This window comes from Lissotriton helveticus, chromosome 10, assembly GCF_964261635.1.
Source record: "Lissotriton helveticus chromosome 10, aLisHel1.1, whole genome shotgun sequence".
Taxonomy (NCBI): Eukaryota; Metazoa; Chordata; class Amphibia; order Caudata; family Salamandridae; genus Lissotriton; species Lissotriton helveticus.
This window is the reverse complement of record NC_136071.1, coordinates 953,227,624-953,250,078: the sequence shown is the minus strand read 5'-3', so window position 1 is coordinate 953,250,078 and position 22,455 is coordinate 953,227,624. Positions and strand designations below refer to the sequence as shown.

Here is a 22,455-nt window from a genome sequence, read left to right as displayed (position 1 = left end):
CTTGACAATTTATTTGGTAAAGGCTTACACTGACTGCACTCGTCCACTGTGTTTCCAGTGGTGGAGTCGCATCTGTTGGCCCAATATTTGGCTTCCGAACACCGTTTATATGTTCATGACCATTATGAAAGGCAAGTTGGTTGCAAACAGGAAAATAAACAACTTCTTTCAGTTGCTCGGAGAACACCCCCAGAATGCCATAGTCTTAGTTCTTTTTCTGGAAAGCCTCTTTATAGCAGTTTCTTTCTTTAAAAACACATACTGAGCAGGCTACCATAACATAGTAGCTTGCTTGGCATTGCATTGCCGAAATTCCTTCCACCACATTTTAGTACCAGCCCACCAGAGCAGCAGTTTGGCAGACAGGTTGCATCGAGAATGGCGGAGGCATGGACACCTCCACCTAAGCATTTGTCATCCCATCAACAGTGATACGCAATAATAGCACAGGGAAGCGTTTGGACCTGTGAATATATCTATGCTGTTACATTTGCACCCTACACCTTGAATTCACTATTTGTGAGCCACTGTTTAGTGCAATAGTATTGAGTGTTGAAATACAAGAATTCACTATACAGCAGTACCTTAATAGTAACTTTATAATAGTGTTTTGCCAGCCTCTTGTTAACAATGTACCACTATGTCAGTTCCGGCTCAATTTTTTTTAATCTCTCATCCCCTTGCTATGCATCATGCTTCTCATCCGGTTCCCACCTTGTTCCACGCCCCCTTCATTTCAGTATCAGACACACTAACCTATACAGACCATTCTTTTTTATCTCCTCAATCTAAAATACTGTCTGCTTCTAGACCACTAGCAAGAGGCACTCCACCTCCTCCTTCCTTCTTCAATCAAAAGAACACTTTACTTCCTTCCCATTTCTGCCTCACCTTTACTTTTCCTCCACCTCCTCCTTTGTACATTACCTGCATACTTTCACTTCCCACAGGCTGTTTGAAACGCACATTTTGATCTTTTTTGCCCACTCTCCGACTTCGGTTTGCGTGTTCTGTATCTCCACATCCTTCCTTAGTGCCTAAAGTTCTTCCACCTGCCAACTTACTATTATTAGGAAACTACCTTTACAATGAGGCAGGAACCACACAATACCACTATCATGCATCCATTACAAAGGGTGCTTCTTTACCACTCATGTACTTTACCAATATAGTCAATCCACCATGCAGCGGCACATACGGAGAAAGGTGATCCGAAATTCTCCAGGATGTTTGACCATTACGATCTCTTATTTTTCTTATACATTTTGTAAGTGAACGTGCCAAATTCATGTGCTTTACAACAATTCCAATAAATGACCGTAACTTACATATATGTATAGCTCCCTTGTGTCTGGACAAAGCAAAACCTCTCTGAAGGGCTATAATTATAGCAAAACACATGTCAAGGGGTTGCTTTTATTCATTTCAGGTTGGATTGGTTGGTATTTCACTGGTTCAAAGCTGTAATCTTGTGCCTGGAGTGGTAAATGGCTTTTATCTTTTTACAGCTCGGCGTTGATGGCACTGTGCTAATTCTATGATTAAAGACTTTGCTGTAAAAATGGCAAACTACTTTGTACCTTTCTATCTTGACATGGATGGCACCGTGCTGATCCTATGCTTAAGTACGTTGTTAGAAAAGCAGACGTTTGAGGTGAACAACTTCAGAGTGACTATGGTGTTGTAGGGTGCTCTATAAAGGTGCTGCTCTCTACCTAAACTTGGGAACTACCCAAAGTTCCCTGCTTTTTTAAAAATATTTTATGCATCACGAAATGTGTGAAAGGTTATTGATTTGATATATATATTAAGCCACTCATGCACCCACTCCAATCTGATACAGTCACAGCACAACTGAGATGATTTATAACAGAAATAATTTCACTCATTAATAGTACAAATAGAATAGTAATTTAACTTATGCAGTAGCTTTGTATATATCTTTAACTTTCAGAAACATTTGCAAAACATACTCACGAAATGATATAATCAGTGATGTCATTTAAGATGTGATCAATTATGTAATCAGTGAGGTCACTGACCATGTCATGTGTGATATAATATGTGATGTAATTAGCAGGCAACTCTGTGTGTTTGATATTTGCAGCCCCGCCTGAGCCGCAAGAGTGACCCCGCTGCGCTGTGCGTAGTCCTACAGAGGTGTCAACCGGCATTTCAACTGCAGGCAGGGAAGTGCGTTTGAGCGAAGTGAGTGGCATCTCAAGAAACGGACATGCTGTTTGCGCACCCACTTGGGAAACAATTGCAGGATGCAGGATCGAACAACGCCGATTCACTGGAAGAAGACTCAGCACTACGTTTACCATCAGGACCAACAGAATTGGCCACGCCCACATGGGCGGAGAAACTCCTGTTTAAAAGGTGTGCTGAGAAACTGCCGACTTCATTCGCTGCCAAAGCCCAGAACCCCATGAAGAAGTGCTATCCATGCACGAAACGTGTTGGGATGAACTATTTTGCTGCAACGATGTCTGTTCTTGCCCTGCCGTCACTCAATAAAAAGCTGCAAGAATGAAAACTTACCTGGTGTGGTCCTCTCTTAGCAGGCAACTCTGTGTGTTTGATATTTGCATCCCCGCCTGAGCCGCGAGAGTGACCCCGCTGCGCTGTGCGCAGTCCTGCAGAGGTGGCAACCGGCATTTCTGCCGCGGGCAGGGAAGTGTGTTTGAGCTAAATGAGTATATATATATATATATATATATATATATATATATATATATCTACATCCACACGGATCCTCCATCGTCGGGGCCCCTAACCCTACAAGGCGGCTGTGGCTGCGGGAGACAGATTCCTGTAATTAGAATCCAAACAAAAAAGGTGCCATAGACCAGATCTGGAAATTGTAGTTTGTACTACATTTCCCAACATGCAGTTCATCGTAGCTGTGTAATGTCAGTTATGCTTCAATAGCGGTATGCACTGCTTTGATGGTCTCAATAGCAATATTTGTACCCAGCCAAAGTACTCAGGCAGGTGACATGACTAGTATTTAAACACCTGGGACTTGGCTGAGTTGTAATGTACCTGTGAACAAGGCATCTCACCGAAACGCATCAGGGTAACGAGATACTGCAGCCTGTGTGCAACTTTAATAAACACTACTATTTCCGGATCTGAGCTTTGGCACTTTATTTATATATATATATTTCTAAATATCCCCCACTCCACTTTTTGAAAGTACGGACCAGCACTCACGTTGGTTTCAATCCACGTTAGGATTTATTGTGTGCACAAATTCCAAATAAACTGACGCGTTTCAGCAAAGAGCCATCGTCAGTGTCAATGGGCGCCGTTTTACTCGACATACATATACATAATTTATTTCATTAAAATCAAAGTAGGACAAATGTATTTGTCAATTCAAGCACCATTTTTGAAGGTGCAATTATCACTAGAGATGGTTTAAAATTCTACATTATTTCATCATGCAATTTCTGTTTATACCATCACATATTGTCAAAAGTTGGTCATCACATTTAACAATTCAGTGTATGTCATCATAATTCTTGTATCACAGTTAGGTCTACGGCCTTGCTACCAATAATTAAATAGTATCGGTCTCGTTATCTCGCCCTGTATGCGCATATTGTCTCTTAATTGAAATACCTCCTATTCAATTCAACCCTTATGTGAGTACCACTGTTGTTCCTGCTTCAAATATCTAATTCCACATTACTCCTACTTAACTACAAAGAGCTTGGTCCACTTCCAGTGCTGACTATTTACAAATGTGTCATTAATTCTTCTCCACCGTTAAGTGAGTTTTTTCGGAGATCGATAATATATCTCGACTCCAACTGACGTATTTTATTTTCTCTGTCACCTTCCCTGATGTGCCTGGGTACACAGTTGGCTGAGATGTCATTCATATAAAACCATAGAAATTCAATAGTTATAGTTACCTGAACTAACTATAACTAATGCCACCACAATGCACTGCTCATGACCTCACAGATTATATCACTCATGACATGGTCAGTGACCTCACTGATGACATCATTGATGACATCTCAAAATACATCACCAAGGACATCATCCAGCCTGTGTGTTTTGCAAATGTTTCTGAGAGTTAAAGATATATACTAAGCTACTGCATAAGTTAAATTACTATTCTGGTCCTCGTGCCGGATCCCCTGAAATGGCACTCCTGCACCGCTTGCTTGCAGCCTGCTCCCCTTTGCTGTCTTAAATTTGTGCCTCCTCTGCTTGTTTCTCTGTCTTTTTTCTGATTGCTCCTTCCCTCTATTTTGCCTTTTTTCTGCTTGTTCTGCCCATTATTTTGCCTCTTCTCTGTTTGTTTCTGACTTACCTTTTGTCTCTTTGGCTCATTCTGGTTGTTATTTTGCCTCTTTCTTTTCACTCCTAACCTTTATGTTTCCTCTTTCTGACCTTGATTATGCCTCTTGCTGCTGGTTTCTGACCTCCATTATACCTCTTTCTGAAATTCATTCTACCTCTTTTTTCTCATTTCTGACCTTTCTTCTGGCTCTTTGTGCTCCCTTCCCACCTTTACTCTGCCACTTTCTGCTTCCTTCTGATTTTGTTTCTGACTTATATTTTGCCTCTTTCTGCTCATTTTGGTCGTAATTTTGCCTCCTTCTGCTCACTCCTAACCTGTATTTTGCCTCGATCAGCTCTCTTCTCATGTTTAATCTGCCTGTTTCTGCTAGTTTCTGAGCTTTATTCTTCCTCGTTCTGCTTGTTGCTGATCTTTATTTTGCCTCTTTCTGCTCATTTCTCATCTTTAATTTGCTTCTTTCTGCTAGTTTCTGAGCTTTATTCTCCCTCTTTCTAGTCATTTCTGAGCTTTATTCTGCCTCTTTCCACAGACTTTTCACCTTTATTCTACCTTTATTTGCTTGTTTGTCACCATTACTCTTTCTGCTCATTTCTGACCAATATTCTGCCTCTTTCTGCACATTTTTCACCTTTATTCTGCCTCTTTCTGCACTTTTTTCACCTTTATTTAGCCTCTTTCTGCTCAGGCTCCCAGAGTCGTGAGGGAGCCTCAAGGCCCTGTGGGCCCAGTCGACTCCTCACCTCCTGCAACAGCCAGTATTGCTCTTGCACGAATGGAGCTGCTGGTGATGCAGCTCCCTGCATGTGAGAGCAATAGTTAAATCTCTTTCCCAGCCCCAATGTCTGAGGGCAGGTAAAGAGATGAAACCTCCCCTTCCAGTAAGTGAGAGCTCTTTGACAGCTCCCGCTTGCTGGAAGCAGTGTTTGCTTTTGCTTGGTTTGTGCAGTCAGCTACCTCCAAGCAAAAGCACATAGCTATGTCCAGAGGGGGGGCACACCAAGACATAGCAGGAGCCAGCGCTGGGGGGTCGGGGACCCAGGAAGTGAGCCACTTGATCCCCCTCCTTTGATCTTCACAGACCAGCCCCAGGGAGGTAGTCTCAAGGGCCATATATGGCCCGGTAGGGGGGCTGCACACTTTAAAATGTTTTTTAAGTGATTTGGCCCTGGGAAGGTTGTGGTCCTCTGGGGTCTGTGCAGTCCCCCATTCCTTTTATTTCTAGACCTAGGGTGGTAGCTGTCCCTGGGGCTCTAAGAGCCTTAGGAGGGGAGCCCAGTGCACCGCTCCTTTAAAAAAAAAAAAGGCCCCAAGGACCTAGTCCACCCGGGGGCTCATATAAACACAAGCGCTGGAGACTGCACTTTTTTTCTCTCAATGTTGTTGCAAATTTGTGGATCCACCCAGGATTTCATGGCACAATTGAAAAAAGGTTTTCAAACACCCAGGGGGTCATACTGAGACCCCACCACCACATCTAAGAGTCAGGTTATTCATACTCTGCCCACTTTTCTATATTTTAATTTTTTTTTGTGGAACTCATCTGAAGCATAGTCCCAAGATGGCTTCCACCATGTCCCGGTTGAAGTATTGGCAGGCAATCAAATTGCAGTAAAGGCACTGTCAGATCCGTGGAGGATCCCCATCTCTAGATATCCAAAGTTTGGTTAAGGCCTCTAAAACTACTGAACGGATTTACACAAAACTATCAAAAGGCACTGCTCTGGAAAAAGATCTGAATTTCCACCCAATTTGGTGTTATTCTGTCTAGTAGTTCAAGCTGTAGTCATGTCTAAAGTCCCTATGGGGATTTACCAGTGGCAGCTGGCAGGGAACGGGGGAGGTGGGGGTAAAAGTAACAAAAAAAGCCACTCACCTTTCCACTGCCGCCATCTCTCTGTCATTCTTTCTCTTCCTGGCAAGTTCGGAACCGGAAAGGACCCAGGCTCCCCTAAGCCAATCACAATGTGGCAATGCAGAGTTGTAATTGGTCTGCGTACCGTGGTTTGGCACTCAGAAAGGAACAAATGTGCATGTGCATGTTTCCCCCCATGCTGTGTAATGCAGCTTTGTGGGGAACATTCTAAGTGCGCATGAAGCTTTGGCCAGCCAAGACGGCTGCCAAACCATTGAGCGCACTTTGAGAGTGTGCACTCACCACTCCTCCTAGGCTACTACCCCCGCCCTAACCCAGCACAGTAACAAAGAAAAATACAATGATATTAACAAGATTATCAGTTTCTTTTTTTCTGCTCGCAGATCATTGGGGAGATGCTCCTCCACCTTAGTAGAGGAGCCTCCCCTGGAATTAACATGAAGAAAATTTGTTTTGCAACCCTCTTTTTTCTCTACCCCCATTTGATGCATCACCCTGAAACTCTCAAGCCAGCAGCTGAACTGACCAGCAAATTAGTTTTGAAATTTTTCATCAAATAGTGCCAAAATTATTAGCAAAACAAAAAATGCTTTTCCCATGGTAACTAAGTCCAAACTATAACTACCTACTGATGAGCACCGGTGGGATATATATATATTGTGATCAAGGCCCTACGCGGGCGGAAACGCGTTGTGGCGGTGGTGTTTGGGCATAACGGAATAAACAATTTGCACCATCTATTTGGGTTTGCCTCGTCTGTATATCTAAGCAAGCAAACAGTAAGGTTGGAGGACGACTTCTTGCAATATATATATATATAAAAAAATATATATATATATAGTTTAACAGTTCCAGCCGACCATGTTGGGACGGGCCAGCTTAAGCGTCGACAGACTCATAGACAGTACCTTTCTCCTTGTGGCTGATCCCATTGTTAGGAATCGGTCAGGGCTACCATTGTGGTTGCAATTTGAAGTTGAAGTGGTGCAACGTGCGTTGCCCTCAAGGTGCGGTGCAAGCACCGGCTGGATGACGGTCATCCAACGGCGTCGGTGAGACAAAAGATTACGATGCTGAGTGAGGCTGTACTCGATGCGGTGTTGGCAGGTCGTGGTGCAGGCGATGGAGCCGGTCAGTGTTCTGGACGGACAGGGTTGGTGTCAGTGACATCCAGTTCGAGTGAAGTGAGGTGGTACGGAGTGCAATGCCCACAGGATGCGATGCAAGCTATGGTTCAGTGCTGGTTGCCGAGCAGCATTGGTGAGCCCAGGAATCCAGTGCAAGGTGCGGCGGTGCTCTCTGCTATGCCTTCAGGACACGGAACCAGTGACGAACTCAGTGACAGTCAGCTGCTCTTTTCTTCTGCGGCAACTGAAACCAGTGGTTCAAAAGATGGTGCCGAGAAGGATGTTGAAGTCTTTGCTGTTCCTGAGACTTCTTGAACAGGGGGCAAGCTCTACCTCAAGCCCCTAAAGATATTTTGTCAAGCAGGATACATACACAATTCCTCTCCTTGGCAGAAACAGCTAGTTCAGGCCAACCCCACACAGCACACAGCAAAGGGGCTGTACTTCTTCTCAAGATTCTCCCAGCTCTTCTCCATAGCAGAGGTTCCTCTTGAATTCCTAAAGTGATCTAAAGTTCAGGGGTCTGGGTCCCACTTTTTATAGTACCAAATCCTTTGTTCTCTGGTGGCAGAGAAGCTCTTTGCCCAGCCAAAACCAGTTCTGTCCTCTCTTGTGCAGCTGCCCAGCAGAAGGTGCAGACAGCATTGTCCAAGGCAGGCCAAGCCCATTCAGGTGGGAAAGAAATCTCCCCTATTCTGAATGCAGCCCAGGTCTATTCAGCCCAGCCTTGACTCACCCTGGAAAGGCAGGACACACCTCATCCCCCCAAGTGGCTGTCTGAGCAAAATGCACATCCCCAGCCCCTGCCACTCTAAAGCCAGACAGTCAATACACAAACCTAGCAGAGGGACACCAGATGGCTAAGCAAGAAAATACCTACTTTCTAAAAGTGGCATTTTCAAACACAGAATGTAAAAATCATCCTGACTAAAAGATGCATCATTAGATTCTGAGTTCAGGCATACTAAACTAAATTTTCCTATATTTTTCCCATGGGCAGTTATACTTATAAGATGTTATAAATAAACTCTCCTATGGGACAGATAGCCTTTCCATAGTGAAAAAACAAAATTTGCAGTATTTCACTATCAGGACATGCCACACACATCAGGGCATGACCTATCTTTAACATACACTGCAGCCTTCCCACAGGGGTACCTTGGGCTTACCTTAGGGGTGACTCACATGGAAGAAAAGGGACGGTTAGGGCCTGGCAGGTGGGTGCACTCGCTAGGTCAATATGGCAATACGAACTGCACACAGACCATACATGGCAGGCCGCAGTCCCTTGTGCAAGGCTGCTTGTGTGGGTGGCAAAATCTGTGCTGCAACCCAGTATCAACATTTGGTTCACAGGCCTTGGGCATACATGGTGCACTGTACCAGGGAATTAGCAGTAAATCAAATAAGCCAATTGTGGACACTATAATCCATAACAACAATTCACAGTGGGAGCACTTGCACTTTGCCACTGAACAGCAGTGGCAAAGTGCCCAAAGCAACGAGACCATCAAAAATGAAGTCCAACTTACAGTAACACACAGGAGGTAAAAGCAAAAAATGCAGAGGAAGCTCATGCCAAGGATGCCAGGGCTAAACGGTATTCATAGGGTTTAGGGTGGGTAAATATATTTGGGTAGCAAGGGTGTTTTGGGGGTTTAGGGTTGGTAAGGGTTTTTGGGAGTCAAGAGTAGTTTTACGGTTTATAGAGGTAAGGATATTTGGGTGGCAAGGGTGTTTTTAGGGTTTAGGGAAGGTAAGGGTTTAGGGTATTTGTGTGTCAAGGGTGCTTTTAGGGTTTAGGGTGTGTAGGGTATTTAGGTGACAAGGGTACTTTTAGGGCTTAGGGTAATTAAAGCCATTGTTGTGGCAAGGGTATTTTCAAGGTTTAGGGTGGTTGAGTATTTGAGTGGCAAGGGTGTTTTAATGATTTAGGGTGGGTAAGTGTATTTGGGTGGCAAGGGTATTTTTTCAAGGTTTAGGGTTGGTAGGGATATTTGGGTTTCAAGGGTGTATCCGTGTTTAGGGTTGGGAGAGGCATTTGGGTGGCAAGGGTGTTTTAGGGTTTACGGTGGGTCAAAGTATTCGGGCGGCATCGGTATTTTTAGGGTTTAGGGTGGGTAAGGGGGTAAGGGCTTTTTGGGCAGCGAGGGTGTTTTTAAGGTTTAGGGTGGTAAGGGTATTTGGGTGATAAGGGTACGTTTAGGGTGGGTAGGGTTTTTGGTGGCAAGTGTGATAGAGGGTTATGTGTGTGACAAGAGTGTTTTTAAGGTTTAGGGTGGGTAAAGGTATTTGGTTTGACAAGGTTATTTTTAGGGTTTAGAGTGGGTAAGGGTATTTGAGTGGCAAGGGTATTTTTAGGTTTAGTAGTGGAGTTTGATTAGCAAGGTCTTATCAGGGTTTTGGGATGGCAGGGGTATTGAGTGGCAAGAGTATTTTAAATGGTTAAGGGCTGGTAAGAATATTTGGGTGGCGGGTGTATGTTTTCAGGGTTTAGGGAGGGTTGAGGTATTTGGGTGGTAAAGGTATTTTAGGGTTTAAGGTGGGTAAGGTGATCTGAGTAGCACAGGTATTTTTAGGGGTAGGCGGGGTATTTGGGTGCCATGTGTCTATCAGATTATAATGTGGGTAGGGGTGTTTAGGTGGCAAGGGTATTTTGTTAGGGCAAGTGTTTATAGTCGATAAGGATATATATCTATATATCTATATTTATATATATTAATTACGTACTGGCTGTCAGCAGTAGGTAGTTCTAGGTAGTTCTAGTTAGTCTTGGCTACAACATTGGTGTCCTTTGACCAATCTTCATGAAATTTCCCCCCAAAAGTGTCAAGGTAGGTTCTGTGTCATGGAAAGTGTGGCTGTGATCCATGCAGTGGAGACTGAGAAATTGTGGTGTGAAATAAGGGTAAATTGGTAATGTTAGTTCCATAGGAACCTTAAACCACACTACACACTTGCAACAAATTTGGCAGGGAGGTAGTTGTTGGTTCAAGTAAGTGCCTTTTTCTTATTTGGTGTAAACCTGTTCAGTAGCTTTGGAGAAATTCAAGATGAAAATTATAGTGATATCTCTGGTCGCAAAGCGTTCGTGAAAAAGATGAGCTTGTGCCGGAATATGCACAGCTCTGATTGGCTGCCAACACTTAATCCAGGAAGTATTGGCAGCCATCTTGGGACTCAGATTCACCGAGTCCCAAAACAAATGTAAAATAAAGAAAATAAAAAGATGGGGCAGGGTAGGAATACCCTAACCCCCAAGCTATGGTCTTGGGGCCCCCCTAAGATGCTGGCATGGAATAACATTTTTTTTTGGGAATGTCTACAAAATCTTGATTTTTTTAAAGCAAGTGCTTGCTTTTATGTTACCACCAGGTGGGCCTGGTCCCGGGGGTAAACAATAAATATAGGAGGTTGTGCACAGGGCCTTCCTCCCAGGGCTTACCAAATCCTAGAGAACAGCCACCTCCCCAGGGCACTTTTCTATGTAAATGAGGGGGCCCACTCAGCCCCCCGCAGCCGCAGGGACGACCACCCCCCCGGGCACATGCATCATTGGGTTTTTTAAATGATACAGGGAAGGCTCTCCAGCAACCCTGGACGCCACCACCTCTCTGGGGCTAAACTAATAAATGCATGGGGGCTCTGCCCCCCCAACACAGCCCTAGGGACCTCCAACCCCCAGGGGTACAAGAAGATTTATGAAAGGGTCCATTGCATCCCCCCGGCTCTGGGACCACCACCTCCCTGAGGCTTACTTAACAAAGGAGGGGGGCACGTAACCCACCTCCTGGAGCCCTAGATGGCCCTGGGAAACAACATCCCCCAGGGCCATCTCCAGCAATGTCCTGGGGTGCCCACCCCTGGGACATTGCAGCTTGCTGTGGCTTGGCAGGAGCACCACTCCCACCAAGTCATAACAAACCCTCTGCTTTCAGCAAGTGAGAGCAAAAATGCTCTCATTTGCTGAAAGCGGAGCAGTGCCTGTTTCCCTGACCACTGTGAAGCGATCAGGGAAACAGACATTGATTTGGGATCCACAGCTCCCTGAATCCCAAAGCAATGTCAGGTCCTGCAAGAGGTAGGGAGATATCAGGGGCCACAGGGGCTGCAACATTTGCAGTGGGTGCCCTGGGTTGGGACCAGGGTACTCAGCCTAGCGGCCAGGCCCCCGGGGATGGGGTCCCTGGGGCCAAAATCTGCCTGTGGAGGGGGGCCATGTGGCCACCCTCCCTTTTTCCTTAAAAAAAGAAAGGGAGCTGGCCCGAGGGGCTGTTGTCCCTGAGTTCGAAAATGGCCCATGTGGGGGGGGGGGGGGGGGGGTGGGCACTTGGCCCTCTCAGTTTCAACATAATAAAATTAAAAAAGGCAGGCCTTAGTGGAATGGGGTTCCTGGGGCCCAATGTGCTCCAGGCATGGAGGGGCACATGGCATGGCTCCCCTCCCTACAAAAACAGAGATAAAACAACTCACCAGAGGCCCCACACCCTTTCTCCATCACACTGCAAAAGCACCTGTTGGCATGCTGCTTATTGGGGGATGAAGTCTCTTTGGCTGCTGAGATTCCTTAGGGTCCAATAAGATCTCCTGTTACCTCCAGTAAGCCCCACACAGTGGGTTTGCTGAGAGGTCCTCAGAGGCGTGTTTGCAGACTGGTGTAAAAAGGGGGCTTGCCCACCAAAAACCTCTCAGCAAACCCAGTGTGTGTGACTTGCTGGCGGTAACAGGAGGGGTGGTAGGCCTCAAAGTACCCTCAAAAGCTAAGGGGACTACATCCCCCTACTAGTAGTGCACTAGGAGGCATGGTTGCAGATTGGTGGAGAAAAGGGGCTTGGCCTCCTGCCAGGTCTTAGCAATCCTGCTGTGTGGAACTTACTGTTGACCCTAAAGAGCCAAGGGGACTTCATTCTCCAACTAGCAGTGCACTAGGAGGGGCATTTGCAGAGTGGTAGATAAAGGGGACTTTCTCACCAAGAACCTTTCAGCAAACCCACTGTGTGGGACTTACTGGAGGTACTGGGGCCTAACTACCCCTCTGTTACCTTGAGTAAGTCCCACACAGCAGGTTTGCTAAGAGGTCTTTGGAGGCCATGCCCCCTTTCTCCACCACTCTGCAAACACTGCTCCTGGTGCACTACTGGTTGGGGGATGAAGTCTACTGCACTCCTGAGGGACCCTGGGGGCCAAGCAGCCAACTGGTACCTCCTGTAAGTCCGACAGAGGAATTCCTGAGAGCTGGTCGAAAGCCCTGCCCTCTTTCTCTATAACTCTCTACTATTTTAAAAGCCATTGAAATTCACTAAACAAAGAAAGGTTACAGGTAAGTTATAGATGGGAATTAGCGTTTAAAAAATATAAAAAATTCACTAATAAATCCAAAGGTTACAGGGACATTACAGTTAGGAAATAGAATTAAAATATCCTTAGAAATTCAATGAAAAACCCACGGTTACAGGGACGTTACAGTTAGGCTGACATTTCACTCGTAAAAAATCAGTGAAATTCAAAAGTTCTAGTTAGCTTAGCTAACTATAACTCGCGCCCTCACAATGCACTGCTTATGACTACACATTATATCACTCATGACATGGTCAGTGACATCAGTACCAGAATTATACTGTCATACATTAATTATGTATATTTATTGTTAACACACATGCACACTCAAGGTTAAGTCTCACTTAAATTATTTGACTCATTGAGACAATTACCTAATGTAAGGGAATTGGAGTTTATGTCCCCATTGTTAATATAACTGAATCCTTCTCAGGTACCCTAAACATGTTGTGGCATTAGTGACTCTGAATGTGGTGACTTCAGACTTTTGTTTATACAGATTTTTTAGTTGCCATCCCAAGTTCCTCCTGGCTCGTAAACACAGACAGTGGTTGTCTCCCCATAGTTACAACTTACACTGCCTGAAGATCATGCAGAAACTCTTAGATTTTCTTGGCCATGTTCCAATGCATTTTGAATCATTTTTGGGGGGCATTGCAGTTGGAACGTACTGTATTGCACACCAAATTCACCCCTGTATACAAAATAGTTTTTCTAAATCAGGTGTCTAAGACTACTAGTACTATCTACTACTATATGTTAAGTGTGTTTTACCTCACAGTGGGATCACATGCTTAGGTTTTCGTCCATATTCTTCGCTAATATAATCCATGTGTAATTCGGTTTGCGCTCTGTATTACCTCCAGAAGAGATTTTCAAGAAAATTAGTAATCACATGTGGTAGCATGGTAACTTCAAGATGTTACAGTTTTATTCTTGCATTTTACAACCAACAATTTGCTAATGGTAAGGGAAAACACATTTGGAATTGTTTATACACATCATTGATGAAGAAACAGCAAAGCACCTCTATAATTCAAATAACCATAAATGGGGGAGAAAGCATCAGTATTAGGAAAGTGTGCATGGTCCTTTAGACCAATGTAACTCTCACACTCTAAATGAGGTATATAATACTGTAAGCGTTACTGGTTTATTTTGCCTTTACAAAATATTGGTCCGTGAATCACATCTATTTCTGAGACTGTGAAAGCCGAATAGGGTATGTTTGGATACATTAAATATATATGGTGAAACAGGTGCTCCAGAGACGTCAACATTTTATATTCAGAGGTGAATGTGGCTCAAATATCCATTTAAATGCTTCTTTATTTGGGAAATCCTTTCATCTTACTTTTCTTTCGCTCTCTATCCACCCCTACCCTTTATCAACCTTTATTCATATGTTATGAGTAAGTTACAGACGTGCTCTCTTCTGTAAGCCTTCAAATTGTCAATATTTATTGTATACTTTTTCGGATGATATATTCTTGATTTCCTTTTTTTACACAGAGATTAAAAGAATTAAAGCAAAGGGAATTTGCTCGAAATGTTGCTTCAAAGTCATGGAAAGATGAAAGGAAACAGGAAAAAGCACTCAAGCGCCTCCACCAGCTTGCAGAGCTCCGGAAACAGTCAGAATGGTAAATATGTCATCGATAATCCAGGGCAGCGCTGCCACTATCACCTATCTCTGTCAGGACCATACTGTGTTGCTTGATAAGGGTATTATATAATAAAGGTCTGTTTCTGGAACTGAAATTAACATATCCTTCCCCACAATTGTGTTCTCGCATCGAAATGTTATGCCATTTCTTCTGTTGAGTTAGGAAGTCTATACTTTCATACATACTACCCGGCCAGACAAAAAAATTAAACATTGAGGAGAACGTAGTTAATTCAAATGGTATAGCAATAACAATAATGATGACAGTAATAATAAAACAATAATAATGTTTTTCTTGTTCTCATTATTATTATTAATATTATCATCGTCTCTCCACTTGTGTGGCTAGGCCTAGTGCATGCAACAGGAAACATTTCAAAATCAAACATGGGTAATCACATTTGTCCACTCAAAATTAACCCTTTTTTGCCATGTGGGTAGCTGTGGATTGTGGGCCCTAACTAAGCAGACACCTAGAAAATTCTAGAAACCTTTATATTTTTGAGAACTAGACTCCAAGGGGAATACTGGATGAGGGTGACTTGAATAGCTCTTACTAGGTTATATTACACAGAATCCTTTGCAAACCTCAAACTTTGACTTAAAAATAGACATTTTCCTCATAATTCTTTGCTGGAAAGTTCTGGAATCCTCAGGAAGCCAGAAACTTCTTCCCACCCAGCATTCCCCCAAGTCTGCCAATAAAAATGGTACCTCAATTATGTCGGTAGGCCTAGTGCCCACTACATGCAACGGCAGAAAACGCAACAAGGTAAAAGTTTTACAAAAGGGTATATGTGGATTTCCAGCCCTAGCGCAGTAGTCATTCAGGAAACCATCAAGCCTGCACACTTTTGAAAACTAGACAACTAGGGGAGCCCAGGGTGGTGTGCTTTGTGGGGAATCCATGAAGTTTTTATACCCACAAAGAATTTTCATTACATTTCTGTGATGGAAACTTCAGGAATCCAGAATCTTCCTACCCCGCAGCATCACCCCACTTGTGTTGATATAAGTGCTGCCCTACTTGTGGAGTGGACTTAGTACTCTAACGGAAGTGGGGCTCTCTGCTCCCCCAGATGGGCAAATCGTTGCCAATTGCCACAATCTACCTCCCCAAGGCATAAAGACTTTTGCCCTCTTTAGTTTTGAATGAAGGCATGGCCATGCCCATGGTGGACAGACCACAGCCCTATTTTCCTTAGCTTCTAGTGGGTTTTCAGCCTACCCTGGTATGGCACATTGGGGGTAATTGTACCATCTGCCCCTTAGGAGGGACAGAAAGACTCTTTCCCTATTTACTTGGGCTGAAGGCATAACCATGCCAAGGCTGGGCAGCCCCCACCCTTATTTAACAAAAAAACTCCCTGGGTTGTAGTGGGCTGTCTGCCTCCCAGGGGGCAGATCCTCAGGGAGGACAGAAAGACTAATTTTCTTGTTGGAGTGGGGCATTGTAGTGCCCATGTTGGGCCAGTGCTAAGGTTGAAAAAGAAAAACTTTCCCTGGAGTCTAGTGGGCTTTCTGCCCTTACCAGGGGCATATCAGGGGTAATGACCCCATCAGAGCCAGAAGAGGCTGAAAGATTGTTGCCCAATTTACTTGGGATGCGGGCATAACAATGCCCATACTGGGCAGACCCCACCCCTATATTTATGAAAAGAAACTTTACCTGGCTTCTAGTGGGTTTTTTGCCCCAAAGGGGGACACATCAAGGATAACTAACTCAATCTTCCCCACAAGGGAACAGAAAGACTATTGCCTCATTTAGCTGTGAGTGAAGGCATGGCCATGGCCATAGTGGGCAGCCCCCACCCCAATATATATATTTTTAAAGTTTCTCTGGCTTCTAGTTGTCTGCCTGCCCCCTCCAGGGGGACAGATTGGGAGCATTTACCTGGAGTGAAGACAGTCATGACCAGGCAGGGCAGTCCTCAACCCTGTATTTAAATCAAAACATTCCCTGGCTTGTGGTGTGCTTTATGGCACCCTCAGGGAGCAGATCGGGGTGATTATTACCCCCACATGCCTCCCAGTGGGTAGAAATACTAGCTTTCTTGTTGGGTGGGGCATGGCTATGCCAATGGTGGATAGCACCTACACTCATATTTAAAGAAAAAATATAAACTGTTGTCTTGTAGGATTTCTCTTCCCCAGAAGGTAGATTGGGGGTAATCACCCTTATCTGGCCTCGAGGGGGGCAGTGACACTTTCACTATAGTTTTTAGGGAGGGGTCATAGCCATGCCCTTAATGGGAAGCTCCCACTTCCTATAATTATTGTTTTAAACAAAAACAGGTGTTTAGTGGGCTTTCTGCCCTCCCAGAGAGGAGTTTGGTGGGTATTACCCCCATCTGCCCCCAAGGGGGCAAAAAGACTATCTCTGTAATTGAGGTGGGGCATGACTAAACCCATGGTGGGCAGCCAATGGTGTCTAGTGAACTTTCTGCTTTTTGGGTCAGCCAAATCGAACCTGGGCATCCCACATGCTGTAACAGATTGGGGGCAGCCCAGTGAGACCATCCATGGTTGTCCCAGCCAGCTCCTCAAAATAGGCAGCATCTTCTATGCTGCCCACAGGAGTCTGCAGCTGTTTACCCATTGCCCACTCCTGTGGGCACAGTATTTAATATCATAGTAGCCACCCACTTCCCTCAGACTCCGTTGGGAGAGTGCTGAGGCACTCCTTCAATCCTCTTCTGTAGACCCCAGAGTTGGGGTCCCAGGCCCCCAGCTCTTCTCAGGGGAACACAACTGTGCTACTCCGGTCTACATTTTTGAGGCCCAGAGTAATGATTCCGGGCTCCTTCTTGTCCTCCAAGAGACTGTTAAAGTGCTCCACGCATCTCTGTTATTGGTGGGGCCTGGGGTTTGGGGCCTGGGACCACTACATTAAAACCAGCCCAGTGATTGGGATCTCTGGTTCTCCAGGACTGTAGGGTGGGGGCCCCATGTATGCCTCCTTCCACGGTTAATAATATAAGATACTCCTTGTGGATACACCCGGAGCCTGGCCCATCCTACAGGTTTCTTCAACATTTCAGAGAAGGTCCACGTTCTCTGAGACCTTGCTGGCAGGTCAAAGGTAAAATCCTTATCCTATATGTATCTCAGACTCTATTTGAACATTTTGCATGATATTTGGCTCATTGTGATCCTGGTGGTGAACCCTGACAATGTGGAGCAGTTTCCTCAGGCCTCCTTGTCTCTAAGGTTTTGAACGCTACAGGGAGATGTTCCCCTGGGTCCTTGCACCAGTTTTTTTTCCTCTTTCTCCTCTGGTGCTTCTCTCCTCCTTGGCATAGAAATCCATGTCTTCCTCCAATTAGTCCTTAGGGGAAGTAGGGGGACTAGCCTCCGTGGTTCTGTGGGGAAAATCACTGTTCCTTGAGTCAACTCTAGTCAAAGTCCTTAGTTCAGAGCGGCATTAAGGGTATCTTCCTTCCAATTATCCATGGCTACCATCTCCAGTCCCAGTGTCCAGGAAAAAGCACAAACAAGAGAAAGCTCTCCCCATTGTGCAAGACTTTCTAAGTGGAGGCAGAGAGTTCCAGAAGCCAGGCACTACTGGCCAATCTTGGCGTGCCATATCACCTCTCCACCGGTCCGAACCCTCCTGTAAAACATGCTGGGACAATTCAAAATGGCATCATCCAGGAGACACTGGTCACATCTCCTTTAGGGGCTTCAGCTTTGCCCCTCGCTGAAATTACTGCCAGGGCCTTTACCTTCAGAACCTCAAAGCAGAAACTCCTCCTTTATTGGCTCCAGAGGTCTGGGCTCACTCCTTTGCTCACTGGGCTTTGTCTGACTCATCCCCCATACAGTGAGACAGCTAATTGATGCATTTCCTTCACCCTCTAATTCTTTCCTCCTCAGGTGTTTAGTGAAGCACTATTAATTGCTGGATTTGTGCAGGCAGTTTTTGTTCCTGCTGCTAGAGAGAAATGCAATTAACTTGGTTTAGCAGGGTGAAAAAAGGCCTGGGTTCTGATCATGAGTTAATGAAATATGACAGTCTTGGAGGATCTATAAGCTGTGCAATCATCTTCTTAGAATGTGCATATTTGATTTTGGCACACATGATCCACCCCAGTTTGATAGGTCCCTGGAATTTGTAGACCAAAGGGAAGTGAACCACTCTAGTTTTCCTTATTCGTATAATAAAGAGTCACTGCAGACAAAACAGTAAAGCACACTGACTTTCCCTGTGGTGTAAACAAGCATTAAAAGGCCTACCCCAGTTCAGCATCTAACCCAGTAGAGTCCTCGTTGCACTAGGCTACCTGTGTACAGACCGGGTTGCACAAAACGTAAGCCTCAAGCATGAAACCCTCACATGTGTGCCCACGTGTTCACTTGTAACTAGCCAAGTGCACCCCATTGTAGCAGCCCTATCTTGAAAGGTGGACACTGGCGATAAACATGTGCGGTCCATTTTCCATGTGATTACCAAGGGTTAGATTAACCTACAGGAATATTTCAAAACCGGGTGATCGAAAATACAAAAAATGTGGGTGCATTGAATGGGGGGAACCCAATTGCAACACTTTTTAATCATAACCCATGAATAATACAAAACTGTAATCTTGGAGAGCAAATATTATGTTTTGAGAATACAATGAATTGTGGGCATGACTAGAACTTTGACCTACCTTGAAATCCCTAAGGACAGCCTCCACTTTAATTTGGAATGATCCAGCTAAAATATCACATAGGTTTTACATTGGTACCAAAGTGTTAGCATTAGGAGGACGTGAAAGCAACTGAACTGTTCTACAAACCTCCCTGGTAGAATTGCTTGTTGATTTGCTTTTTCCCATAAAGTATTTAGTATTTTTCTGCTTTAATCTCTGATTTATATTCCAAAATGCGGCACTTATAATTAGTCTTTTCTATTGGGGAGTAGTTTCTCCTCCAGACATTCTCCTGTTTTCGGCCCATATTGACCTCCTTAAATTTTCTTTAACTGGTTAAGATGATGAACTTCATGAGCATATGATCCGACCAAGAAGCCAAGAAATCTGTTTAATTTCACTTATTTTTTCTTCATATATTTCTGCAAGAGAAACAGTATACCTGCTCATGACAGAGGTACATTTTAGACCTCATCCAAGATGCGGACCTATCCATACTACTGTGGGCACCCATGTAATTGCTAGTTTGTGGGTGTTTATCTAACTTTCAGGGTGTGAACACACTCAATACCCATTCAATCGAGTAGATTTGCACAAATTATTTGGCCATAAAAGTTAAATATTATGTGAAAGTAAATACATTTCTTAGGGCCAAATACTATTTTATGAACCACTGGTTAGGTTTGCCTTATAAATCATATTTACCCTTCTAATTGCAACCATGTTGGTTAAATGTATTTGTAAATTGTAACCAAAGAGTAGAGAAGTACACGTGCTCAATAAAAGATTGTACTTTATTATTAGAGTGCTAACAAATTTCAAAGACACATCTCCTTTTATAATACAAAACAGTCTGAGAGTCTTTTTTTAATGCATTTAGAACTAATCAATTTAAAAATCAGTAACAAACTTGTAAATTGAAAGAATGTGTCCAAAATCAAACAAATATGCAACCTTTGTAATGTGCTCCTTAAAGAATACTGCAAATCCCTGTTGAGGCCAAAGAAAACTCTCATGTTACTAAGCTTTTATACATACTTTATTTCTATCTGAATTTTTGTATTTAAAAAATGCACATTTATCTTAATGATCTGATCTGAACCTCATATAGATTTTGTCTCACAGTTTATCTAAAACAGCAGTGTTCAATATAGTTGAAAGGTTACTTCACATCAAACACAAATTTATGAAGTTAATGCAGGTTCAATTACTGTTTGTAGGCAATGTCTATCAGATTAGTATTGTTAACAATACTCAAGCAAGTGGGTCCAGCAATGAGAGCCACATGGCTGTCCTAGTTTTAAAAGCCAATGCTAACATTGATGTGACTTGTCTTATCTGCAACAGAACAGCTCAAATCTTGTAAAACACATTTTAACAGTTTATATTAAATACATTTAAAGTAATTCTTCATTGTGCAGTGGACATTTCTCAAAGAATACAAGACCAGCAGTCTGACATTTAGCATGTGGCTTTAATAATGGAAGTAATGCATATGGACCAATATCACTATAATAGCATTATATGGCAAGTTAGGAATTTCGTTCATAACCAATGTGGTAGAATACCGCGTCCAAGTATAAATGCAGTCGAAGAAAGAGCAATATCTTTGCATTCCTCAACAAATTGTAATAGTTAATTGTCAACTTGACATTCAACATATTTGTTAGGGCCATAGTTTTCTACATCTAAATCACATATTCCCTTCTTTTTAATTACCATCCAGTTACAGCTCTTAAAGTAAGGGCTGTAGGTGGATATATCTTGATAGCCAAAAAACACTTTGATGCAGAATTAGGGTCTAATCAATGTAGGCTAGTACTTTTATAGGGGCTCCTTTCAAGCTGTAGGGGAAATATTTTCTCCTGTGTGACTTGGAGATCTCATTTTTTTAGAGCAATGTTATAAAGATGCTCTGTGGTTTCAAACACTTAAGTTTTGCGAGAGTTGTCATGAAATATTTAGCCTTGTAAGAGCCACAGAAACTGGATAAAGTAGATTAGAATTAACTGGAAATATTGGACAGTGAAGCCTCCCAGTATATTTATTTTTCAAGGTTTTATAATGCGCGAATTAGACCCGAAGGTATTGGAGCGCTTTACATATGCACCAGTAGTGTCACTGGCAGACACATTTATTTTTGTAGAGAAATAAATAAGGTATTTATCAAAAGTATTTGATCTTCGATCCGGTAGCATGAGAAGCCTATCGTGCTTGGATTCCTAAAGCACCTCACTTAATAAAATGGGACACTATAGTCTCTGACATAGTGGAGCCTTCACAGGAGCTCTGTGATCGCCTATATTCCTTCTTCTGCTCCAAGATCTCCAATATTTATGATCAATTGGAGACTCTTAATGCCAGTCAGACACTTGATGCCTCCGTCGAAACTGGTCTGAACAAATCGCTTAGTATAATGACTTCGGCCAGTTTTTGTGCTTTTCCAATGTTATCACATGAAACTGTAGACCTCCTGCTCAAAGGTATCAAATCCGGGTCGCCCTTGGATCCCTGTCCCCTCAAACTTGTGAAAACGGCCAAGGAGGCTTTGACCCCGCATCTTACGACTGTCCTGAAGTAAGCCATATCATCGGGCCAATATCCCTTGATCTGGAAGGCTGCGGTTGTTAGGCCCATCCTTAAAAAGCCTTCCTTAGATCCTTTAAATGTAAAAAATGTCTGTCCCATTTCCATCCTGCAACTCCCTGCTAAAATACTTGAATCCCATCTGAACTCACACCTGAGTACCTACCTGAGGGACCACCAGCTTCTGGATGGTTCCCAACATGGGTTCAGACTGGCTCATAGCACGGAGACCGCTCTCACCATGGTGTTGGATAATATTCGAGTTGAGGTGGATGCAGGGCATACCACTCTCCTTGTCTTACTCAACCTCACCGCCGCATTCGACACCCTTTCTCCTCTGAGACTGGTGGAGCGTCTCAAGGAGATAGGGGTTGGCGGCCGGGCCCTGGACCTTTCGTCTCTTTCCTTGGTCAGCGGTCTCAAACCGTTAGAATGGGCAATCTCTACTCTGAATCCTCCCCCTTGTCTGCAGAGTGCCTCAGGGCTCCTCCCTGAGCCCTATCCTCTTTAATATCAACGTGGCCCCGCTGGCAAGGGTGGTGCAATCTTTTGGACTGGAGGTGTTGTCTTATGTGGACAACACGCAGATCATGGTCTCTATTACCCAAAAGATCAGGGACTCTGCGCAAAACTTTAAAGACTGTATGACAGCGGTCTCATCATGGATGATTCAAAATTACCTTAAATTAAATGGTGAGGAGACGGAGGTATTGATTTTCGGGGACAACTCTGACATCTGGTTGAGCGAGTGGTGGCCCAATTCACTGGGTGCATGTCCCACTCCTGTCCCCATGGGAAAAATCATGGATTGGTGGTCGATGACTGCCTCTCCTTGTCTCTTCACGTCTCCAGAACAGTGGGCACTTGTTTTGGACTCAGTCGAGTCATAAGAAAAATTTCCCAGTTTC

The 22,455-nt window shown here is 44.0% G+C and overlaps 1 protein-coding gene across 1 annotated transcript in view; it reads left to right on the top strand.

Annotated features, from left to right (window-relative positions):
* ZNF804B (zinc finger protein 804B) overlaps positions 1-22,455 on the top strand; it is a 1,016,963-nt gene that overhangs the window by 960,463 nt on the left and 34,045 nt on the right. Inside the window, exon 4 of the mRNA XM_078664401.1 lies at positions 14,174-14,304. Within this exon, the coding sequence (XP_078520527.1) occupies positions 14,174-14,304 (131 nt within the window). The remainder of the gene's footprint in view (positions 1-14,173; positions 14,305-22,455) is intronic.